The sequence below is a fragment of the Mustela nigripes genome, chromosome 14 (genome assembly GCF_022355385.1).
Source record: "Mustela nigripes isolate SB6536 chromosome 14, MUSNIG.SB6536, whole genome shotgun sequence".
NCBI classification, from domain to species: Eukaryota; Metazoa; Chordata; class Mammalia; order Carnivora; family Mustelidae; genus Mustela; species Mustela nigripes.
The window spans coordinates 4239878-4250162 of NC_081570.1; the positions used below are offsets into that span (position 1 = coordinate 4239878).

Consider the following 10285-nt stretch of genomic DNA (forward strand, 5'->3'; position numbering starts at 1 on the left):
GTCTGAAAAATCTCAGGGTGCTGAATGATTAAGTCCAACCTGCCCTCGAAAACGTTAGTCAGCGGGCAAAAGGAAACAGCCCAACACGGAGGCAAAAGAGCAAATTGACTTTATCTGTGAGTGATTATGTTTGACAAGATGCAAAAAGGAAGAAATCTTTTGTCACAGAGGAAAATTGTACTTTGAGAAATCTTTGCCCAAGTCTTAAGACTCTGCTTTACGCGGTTCGAATTAGAAAGGAAAGAATCCCAGCTCCCTTTGTCTCCCAAATAAAGAGCAGAGAAACAACGCTGCATTTTTATACATTTACTACAGCGGAGTTTTAGAAATCAGATCAGGAGTTCTCAGTCTACTCCAGCCAGCACTTCCATTAACTAGCAAATTCTCTTTCGAGAAACCTATTTTTGAATTGCTATTTACTACTAAAAGTTTAATTTTTCCTTTAAGTATTTGTCACACATGCAGTCAAATTCTTTGTGGGTGGGATAGCAAAGCAAGGCAGATGGGATTCCTCTCCAATAAGAAGGAGGAGCCAATTTTCACTCAGAAAGGGCGAAAAGATCAGGACTGTTAGAATCATTCTTCTGATTTCACATTTATCTTGTACCCGCAGCATCACAGTCTGCTTAGAATTGGAAAGAAGGCGTCGCAGGCAGGGAAACAAACTGTTTTGACTCAATCAATGACTCAAATTTGACTGCTTACGTTTTTTTCCTTCACTAATTAAAAACAAAATTAACCTCCTTTTTAAAAAAATCCCAAACTCTTTTTTTCTATTTTACACAATCTTCTTTCTGGTATCCGTGAGACTAACTCTCTCAGCTCCCACAAGTCTTTGCTCAAATGTTAATTTCTTTCTTTCTTTTTTTTTTTTTAAATTTGTTTAAGTAATCTCTATGTCCAACATGGGGCTTGAACCCACAACCCCGAGATCAAGAGTCTCATGCTCTTCCGACTGAGCCAGCCAGACGCTGCCCCTCCCCCTCCCCACGGGCCCCTTGTGTCAATTTCTTAATGATGTCTTCCCCGATGGTTTCTATTTGTCAGCACCACGCTCTAACCTGCTGAGCTAACTGGCCTTGGACCTGACCATTTCTATTTGAAACAACATCTCCCCAGCACTGGTGTTTCTGATCCCTTTTGACCTGCTGCATGTTTTATTTTTCCCGTAACGCTTATGGAGTTCCCACATCCTATAGATTTTCTTTATTATGTTTATTGCCTTCTCTTGAAGGTGAGCACCAAGAGAGCAGAAATCCGTGTTTTTTGTTCGGAGATGTACTTCCATTGCACAGAGCGGTACCTGTCACTTAGTAGGATGCTCAATAAATATTGAATCCCTGTATCAGAGAAAATTGTCCAAGATTTGGAAAAGAGCAAGCCTGTCTATACAGCAAAGTGTTGGGCATTGCCTGGAGGACCCTCTGGGAGGATGTGATTCTATCAGAATGAACACTTTTAACTGCCTTTCTGTGGACGGGGTAGAAGCAGAACGCTGAGGGGAATGCAGATGATTCCTGCCCGTAGACGCTACTGCGTTCTGCCCTATGGAAAGGAGGATCCCACACATGGAACGTTATTGCCCTAAAAGATACGCACCACTTTTGCATCTTCTAGCAAGCATTCTTGCTTGTGTATAAATATGCCTCTGTTCTTCAAATTCTCCTTCCAGCTGGGGTCAATATCTTACTGGTTCCCTCGTAATCTAAAGAGCTCAAGACAGTTCTTGACACAGACACACTTTATATTTGTGTGGGAGTCATGATTTTTATAGCTTTTTGAAAATTATGAGCGAGTAAAAAGGTGAGTTATACTCCCTGCCCTAGGGAACCTTAGCTAGTCCCGTGGTTTTAGACACCGTGGAAGGCTGATTTCTCACTGATTTGTATTTCCAGCCACAACCTCTCTGTGCCCCACGTGCACCTATCCTTGTTGCCTTCTTGATATCTCCACTTGGCTCTCTGACAAGCATTTCAGAATTATCATCCTAAATGGGATTCTGGATGTCTCTTTGAAACGTGCTTCTGCTCAGTCTTTAAGGGGCAAAACTTACCAACTCCATTGCTGAGGTCTAACCATGGCCCTCCCTGTGGTTGCTTTGGCACGCAGCAGCTTAGACAGTTGAGTAGTTGTGACAGATGACAAATATTCAAAGCTGGAATATTTACTAACTTGTCCCTTACTGAAAAAAATTTGCTAATCCTTGGACTGAATAATGGCTACCAAAGACATCAGGTCATAATCTCTGGAACCTATAAATGTTACCTTGTTTGGAAAAAGGGTCTTTGCCAACGTGATTAAATTAAGGATCTTGACACAGGTGAGATGGTCCTGGATTATGTGGGTGGTCTGTAAATGCTGTCAGAAGTGTTCTTGTAAAAGAGAAGCAGAGAGAGAGTCTCTGTGTCTCTGTCTCTCTTACACATACACAGACACACATACACACATGGGAGAACAATATGAAGACGGGGCAGAGTTTTGAAGATGCTGGCCTGGAAGATTGGAGACTGTGGCCAGCAGCCAATGCCGACGGGACGGCCACTGGAATCTGGAAGAGGCAGGGAATGGATTTTCCCTAGATCCTCCAGAGGGAGCACAGCCCTGCCAACACCCTAATTTTGGCCCAGTGAAATGGATTTTGGACTTCTGGCCTGCAGAATTGTGAAAGAATAAGTTTCTGTTGTTTTCAGTCACTAGGGTGACTTGTTACAGCAGCCACAGGAACCTAATACACTCGTCTGAGCCACGATCGGATCCTGACTGCCATCATCTCCTGGTGAGCCTCTGGGCTTTCACTCTTACCCTCTTGCAGTCTGTTTTCCACCTCATGTCCCAGTGATTTTTTGAAAACACCACTGAGATATACTCCCAGCTCAACACCCACCATCAACTTTCTAGGGCCTTGGAATAAAATCCAAAGATTTCACCATGGATTCAAAGTTCTATGGGATCTGGTCTCAGAATCCTCTTTGGATTCACGTCCCACACTCTTCCCGAATGGCCTCATCGTAGCTCCTCCCACACACCAAGTGCGTATTTGCCTCAGGTCTTTTGCACCCTCTGCTTCCTCTGCCTAGAATGTCCTTCTACCCCTGCCCTTAACTGCATGGCTCCCTCTCGCTTCCTTCAGGCTTCAGAGACCCCGCCCTATCTAAAATAGTACCCTCAACGCCCCACCCTATTATCCTACCTCATTTTTCTTCAAGCATTGATTGTTTTCTAACCTTCAGTCATATGTTTTTTTATCATCCGTCTTTCCTACTTCCATGCCAGCTCCATGAAGGCAGGCATTTTTTTCTGTTTTGTTCACGGCTGTATCCCCAGCACCAAGAACCAGGGCCTGGTACACCGTAGGCACCTGAAAAATATTTGTTGGGTGAATGCACATGAAAAAGATTGAAACCATATCAAAAGGAGAGGAAGACTTACTTCTGTTTTCTGCTTGGCTCAAAGGAAACTATAGGTTTCTTGTTATCTTTCCAGAAACCTTTTCTATATGTGCTAGAATATCTAAATGGGCAACAGGGCTTAGATCTGTGTACCTCTGAGAGTAGTATACATCTGTGACCGGTGACTTACTCTGTTCCCGTTCGACAGTTAAGCTGGAGAAACTTACATAACAGCACTTGGTGACAGACACCCCCATCTTTTTAATGGCTGTGTAATATCCCATGGCTTCATACTTAAAGAAAAATAAACTGCTCACTTCATTTGAAACATGAGGAACTTAATGTCAGATAGATGCTGTGGCCAGTCCACGTTGTGTTTCCGGGCTCCGGTGGATGGCAGTGGTCTGGTTTTTCTCTGGTGTTTCTGGGTGCCCATCAGAGACCCCAGAACTGATACCTACCTCAGCTGCTTTCTCCTTCAGGTGTTTTGACAGGTTATTTTACTTTCAACGACTAAATCAAGTCTCCTTGGAAGACTGAGAGTCGAAATAAATTGCATCGGAGAATGCTGATGCTGATAGGAAAACAAAGAAAAGGGAACTCGGGAGCCTTCTGGATGCTCTGTTCAGCCTTCAGTGGTGGCCAGGTGGTGATGAGCAAACTTCCCATTTCTATTCCCCTCCTGGAACCATCCAAACAGACAAGGAATGTGCAAGCAGGGGGCTTGCGTGGTAGACACTAAGGGCATTCGTCTCTCCCTCCAATCAGACTGCTTGCTGCCCGCAAGTCCTTGCTCTCTGGGGAGTTTGGGAACCCTACTAATGTCTCTCTGGGTCCCAGGAAGTGAGCTAGTGTCCTGGTCTCCTAAATCTGTTAGATTCAGGAGTCATACCTCACTTTGCATACGTGCCTTTCTGAACCAGCCAAACCTATCTCTTTAACCTTATCCCTCTTTTAAAAAAAGAAGGCATTTCTTTGGTACCAAGTTCAAATTCAATAATAATAATAAAGGACTGATTAGGCTATAAAACCAGAGGGAGGGAAGAGAATTTAGTTTCAATTAATTATTTTAAGATTTAAAAAAATTTTTTAAAAAGATTTCATTTATTTATTTGACAGAGAGATAGAGAGCACAAGTAGGCAGAGAGGCAGGCAGAGGGAGAGGGAGAAGCAGCAGGCTCCTTGCTGAGCAGGGAGCCCCATATGGGACTCGATCCCAGGACCCTGGGATGATGACCTGAGCTGAAGGCAGCCGCTTAACTGACTGAGTCACCCAGGCACCCCTTAAAGATTTTATTTTCAAGTAATCTCTATACCCAATGTGGGGCTCAAATTTACAACCCCGAGACCAACAGTGACATACTCTATAAATTGAGCCAGTCAGGCACTCCATGACTTTAGCTTGGAAGGGAAAGTCCAGAAAAAACTGGATTGATTTTTTAAGTTAGGCATGAAGCTGAGATACATCCTATCAAAGGCATCTAGCTTTAACTCCCAAGGAGGGTCCATGGAGAGCAGGTGCCCTCAGGTCTGTTTCATGTAATAACCGGTTAATGTAGAAAGGTTTTACGATTAAAACAGTTGTTTAAACAACATCTCTTGAAATCCATTACATTTCCAATGAGCTGAAATGCAGCCCTCCTAGCTCTGAAGATCTCAGTATGTGTAGACTCTGTGACAAGTCTGGGCTCTTGCTCCCTGAGAGTCTACCCTGGAGATGACAACGGCTGAGTTGCTGTGGACAGAGGCAGGTGGGGATGCGAAGAGGAGGAGAGAAAAAGGAGGGTTTGCAGGTTTGGGGAAACAGGGTATCTAGGGAAAGGTTGGTTCTAACAAAGCTTACACGTTTTCATCATGTTTTATCTTATAAAAACAAGGGGGATATGGGATCTCCTGTATTATTTCTTAAAACTGCATGAGAACTTACAGTGATCTTGAAATAAAAAATTCAAAGAAAAGAGCAAGAGAAGAAACTTTTTTTTGGAAGTAGAACTTTGGGACAGTATTATTTTTAACCATGTAGCTTTTAACAAGGTGCAGGCAGAGGAACTCCTTTCTTTCTTGTCCTGTGTTGGGAAAGAGTGAGCAGGTGCCTTCACGCCTCTGAAGGAGCTCAGTGCAGGCTTTTCTCTGCCAACTCAGTAACACGGAGTCCCAGTAACTTCTGGTTTAAGGAGGCAAGTCTTAGCACTCCTATTATCTTCGTCAGCTGCAGTGATAAGCAAGCACTTTAATTACTGCAGAACGCTGACCAGGAAAAGAATAGCCTTTTACAATTATTTTTGAGGTGAAAAGTAACAATTTAATATTCGCCTGTCCCTGGACAGTAGCATTCTTTCCTTGAAGAACATTGGGACCAAAACAAAATGGGCCAGGATTCAGAGGGTTAGGGTGTCCAGCATATTTTTGACTCCTCTCCTTCCTAAATGGGCTCATTTAGCCAGTTTCTAAGCAGTGCTTCCTATACTGTAAATGCTCACATGTTGGAAACAAGCAAAGACAAACACCTGTTGTTACAGACTGAATATTTCTGTGTATCCCCCTCCCCCAGCCAAATTTGTAGGCTGGAGTCTTACACCCAGGTGGTGGTATTAGGAGGTGGGGCTGTGGGGAGATGAGATCAGATGAGGTTGCAAAGGTGGGGCCCTGTGATAGGGTTAGTGCCCTTTTAGGAGTCATGAGAGGGCTTGCTTCGCCTCTCTGCTTTCCACAGTGGGAGGAGGTACGGTGATCTCAGACTTCTAAACTGTGGGAAATAAATTTCTGTTGTTAGAAGCCACCAGTTGCTGGTACCTTGAAGTAGTGGGAAATAAATTTCTGTTGTTAGAAGCCACCAGTTGCTGGTACCTTGAAGTAGGAGCTTGAAGTGACCGAGACACCAGCACAGCCAACTGGCCACACCCCACCCCTAACATCTCATACTCTGGGTTAGCAGCTCTCAAACCCATTTATTTCAGGATCCCTTTAGTCTTTTTATTTATTTATTTATTTGTTAAAGATTTTATTTATTTATTTGACAGAGAGAGATCACAAGTAGACAGAGAGGCAGGCAGAGAGAGAGAGAGAGAGAGGGAAGCAGGCTCCCTGCTGAGCAGAGAGCCCGATGCGGGCCTCGATCCCAAGACCCTGAGATCATGACCTGAGCAGAAGGCAGCAGTTTAACCCACTGAGCCACCCAGGCGCCCAGGATCCCTTTACTCTTAAACATTATTAATGACCCCAAAGAACTATAACTTTATTTTATTTTTGTAAAGATTTTATTTACTGATTTGAGAGAGAGAGAGATAGAGAGAGCATAGAGGGAGAAGCAGACTTCCTGATGAGCAGAAAGCCTGACGCAGGGCTCGATCCTAGGACCCCGAGATCATAACTTGAGTTGAAGGTGGACACTTAATCGACTAAGCCATCCAGGCACTGCGCCCCAAAGAACTTTTATTTCTGATATGTTTATTTTTATTAAATATTTATTGATTCATTTTAGAGAGAAAGAGCATGAGGGGGGCAGAGGCAGAGGGACAGGGAGAGAGAATCTTGGGCAGACTTGGCACGGAACAAGCACAGAGCCCCAGGTCACAACCTAAGCTGAAACCAAGAGTTGGGACCTTAACTGACCTTGCCGCCCAGACCCCTGTGATATGTTTATTTATGGCTTATGTACTATATAGAAATTTAAAAAATATTTGAGTTCATTTAAAAATAATAAATGACTACATATTAACATACGTATTTTTTAAAATAAAAACAAAATTTTCCAAAACAAAAAAGTTATGTGATGAGAGTGGCATTGTTTTACCATCCTGGACGTCTCTTTAATACCTCACTTAATAGAAGACAGCTAGATTCTCTGATCTGCTCCTGCTCTCAGTCTGTTTTGATGTCATACATTATGTGGCGTCTGGAAAACTTCATCGTACTTGCGTGAGGGGCTGATACAGTTATTAGGAAGACAGTTTTGACCTTGTAGATCCAGCGCAAGAGTCTTGAGGATTCCCCCACCTCCCCAAGTTTCCAGGCTGCACTTTGAGAACTGCCATTTCTGTTCGAGTCTAGGGTGCTTCCCATAGGTGCTTTCCACTGCGACAGTCCTCCTTCTTTGAAGTTCTGGTGATTCATGAGCTCTGTGTCCCCATGGCACCTTGACCTGCAACCTCCTGTGATTGTCTGTGGGAGACACTCAACTTTATTTTATTCACCTTTATATCCTCAGGAAAGACCACAGTATCTGGCTTCCATTAGGCATCGGATAAATTCACATTTTAGTCTAAATACATGTTTTAATTTTAAAAGCTGTATATTTACTGGGGCACCTGGGTGGCTCAGTCGTTAAGCATCTGCCTTCGGCTCAGGTTATGATCCCAGTGTCTGGAATAGAGCCCCCGAGCCTGGCATCGGGCTCCCTGATCGGTGGGAAGCCTGCTTCTCCCTCTCCCACTCCCTCAGCTTGTGCTCCCTCTCTCGCTGTGTCTCTGTCAAATAAATAAACAAAATCTTAAAAAAAAAAAAGCTGTATAGTTATGACTATATTATAGAAAATAGGGACAGTAGAAAACAAAACTCCCCATCAGCCAAATATTATGTCTTGGGTGTATTTTGTATCAGTCTTTTTATAAAATACAGTTGTTTGGAGCTAGTAGCATACCACATATAATAAATGAACATCATAATTTTGAATTATTTTTTTCCCCTTACGTAGCAATGGTTAAGTTTTTCTTTTTGATGTCTGTGACTGCATATCCATCCTGTGGCCCTAACCCAACGTCCTAAGTAAATATCCAACATTAGCATGCTTAGGATGCTTCCAAATTGTTGTTGTAATAAATACAGTGATCCTGTGAGTACCTTCACACATACAGCTTTTTTGGCATTTAGTGTTATTTCCTTAGAATAGATTCCCAGAAGTAAGATTACTGGGTCAAAAGATGCAGATGCTTTTTATGGCTTTTAATACCTACAGTAAAATTGCTTTTCAAAAGGGTTATACTAATTTTCAATGCCACCAGCGCTTTCAGGAACGTTTCACTACCCCAATCGTCAACATAGATACTATTAAGAATGTCGATTGATAAAGTATTGTACCCTAGTTGTCAAAATTTTGCATTTTTTGAAGCTCATGAAATTAACGTTTGTTGAAGAGCAAGTGTCTAATACAAAACATTCTTTTGGGACATCTTTATTTCTGGAAAACTTGAGACTTGGGTACTTGTGAACACTAGGAAAAGAACGCATGTTGTTAGGACCCGCACAGAATTCACTTTGACATTCAGATCTTAACGCCCAAATCCTCCGACCCGGACCTCGCGCGGATTCTGCACAGCGGAGGGAGACGTTCCCGCGGCCAGCCACGCAGACGCACCCAGAGGGGCTGGAGTTCTGCGGCTTCTGCAACTTTTCTCCCCCCTCTAACTCGGAGGTGTCTGCCCTCTCCTTTGTTTCTGGCACCGCCTGCCCACGTGCGCCGGTGCTGAATTTCTCCGGCCCGAGGCCTCTCCCTCCCGGCCACCTCGCGCGGCTCCGGGCCGCTCCGTGCACCGAGCGCCGGCGCGCGGGGCGGACTCGGACTTGCAGGGCAGCCGCGGCGGCGCGGCCGTCCCCCGCAGGAGGCTCCCGACCTCTCCCAGGCGGGCCTCCCCGGCGCGCGTGCGGCGGGCGCCGGCAGCTTCGCGGGGAAGAGCCCCGACCGTGCGCCCGGGACGGAGGAGACTCGGCCTGCGTCGCCCTCGCGGCCGCGCGGCTCGGAGATTGCCTCCGGCGGCCTCATCCTGGGACAGGCACTTATGAGTCATCGGCTCGGCGGGTCACATGGCCAACGTGACCAAAATAAAGTTTCAGTATTTTAAGCCGCTAGAAAAGGGGACAACGGAGCACACCGGAGGCGGGCAGCGGAAGGCGGGCACCGGCGGGCACGGGCGGGCCGGGCACCCGCGCGAGGGGCCGCGGCGGCGCGGGCGCCCGGGGTGGGGGGCGGGGCGCCGGGGCCGGGGGGGGGGAGGGGTAGGGGCGGGGCCTGGAGAGACGCGCCCCTCCCCCACGGCCGGCAGCGACGCCCGGACTCCCGGGCCGACCGGCTCCGAGCACGACGCCCGGCCGACCTCCGCCCCGGGGCCCCAGGCCCCGCTGCCGCCGGGCGGAGGCAGGCCGAGGGATTCCGGAGATCCCGCCGCGTCCTCCACTGCCACAGGGACCCCACGCGCCGGCAGCGGCTTCCCCGGGAACGTCCTTCAGCCCCGGGAGCACGCGGGAAAAGCCCCAGCGCGCCAATGAGCGAGCGCCTTCCTCCTGACGGTCACGCTCGGGGGCGGGGCTTCCCTTCGCCGCTCCCGAGTTCCGGGAACCCCCTTTGATTGGTCTGGACGGCCTGGGAAACACTGTAGTAACGCCCAATCAAAGCGCCACGTCTCGGCCTCGAGGAAATATTCCGTGTCGGCTCTGTCCTAACTGGGCAGTTCTTTCCGGCTCTGGCCACTGGGAAGCTTTGTTTAGATCTGGAAGGCGGGCTTTCCTGGGAGTGGGTGGGGAGGGGGCGTTGGTTCTTGACCAATCCTTTCATTGCGTTGGGTGGTGACCAGCCAATGGGCCGGGCGGATAGGACGCTCCTCCCGGAGAGTAGTGAGACCCCTGGTGCGGGGCGATTGGTGGCGGGCACTATGAGTGGCAGCCTCACGGCCCAACAGGCGCAGTGCGTGGGCCGCGGGGCGGGGCCAGGGCGGGTGCGCGGCGGCGGCGGGGTGGCTGGGCCGGCGGCGGCGGCGGTACGAGGCGCGCGCTCGGGGTCCCGGTCGCGAGGAGGAGGAGGATGTGGCGCGCGGAGGGGAAATGGCTGCCGAAAACAAGCCGGAAGGTAAGAGCCGGCGCGTGAGGGGCCGGGGACGGCGCGGCGGGCGGCGGGACCCGGCCCC

General features: G+C 47.6%; 1 protein-coding gene and 1 non-coding gene across 16 annotated transcripts in view; one reads left to right on the top strand and one right to left on the bottom strand.

Moving 5' to 3' along the window:
• Nucleotides 1-897: 897 nt before the first annotated feature.
• TRNAK-CUU (transfer RNA lysine (anticodon CUU)) lies at nucleotides 898-970 on the bottom strand. The gene has a single exon. It is a non-coding gene; the product is annotated as a tRNA-Lys (tRNA).
• A 9110-nt stretch (nucleotides 971-10080) lies between these two features.
• The window catches only part of CAMTA1 (calmodulin binding transcription activator 1), an 822863-nt gene continuing 822658 nt past the window's right edge, over nucleotides 10081-10285 (top strand). For 13 of the 15 annotated variants that reach the window (XM_059374684.1, XM_059374683.1, XM_059374685.1 and 10 more), the window contains exon 1: nucleotides 10103-10227. In XM_059374684.1, the coding sequence (XP_059230667.1) occupies nucleotides 10183-10227 (45 nt within the window). In that variant the 5' untranslated portion in view covers nucleotides 10103-10182. Of the gene's footprint in view, nucleotides 10228-10285 lie in introns of all 15 variants that reach the window. The other 2 variants (XM_059374689.1, XM_059374682.1) reach the window with 2 other exon arrangements.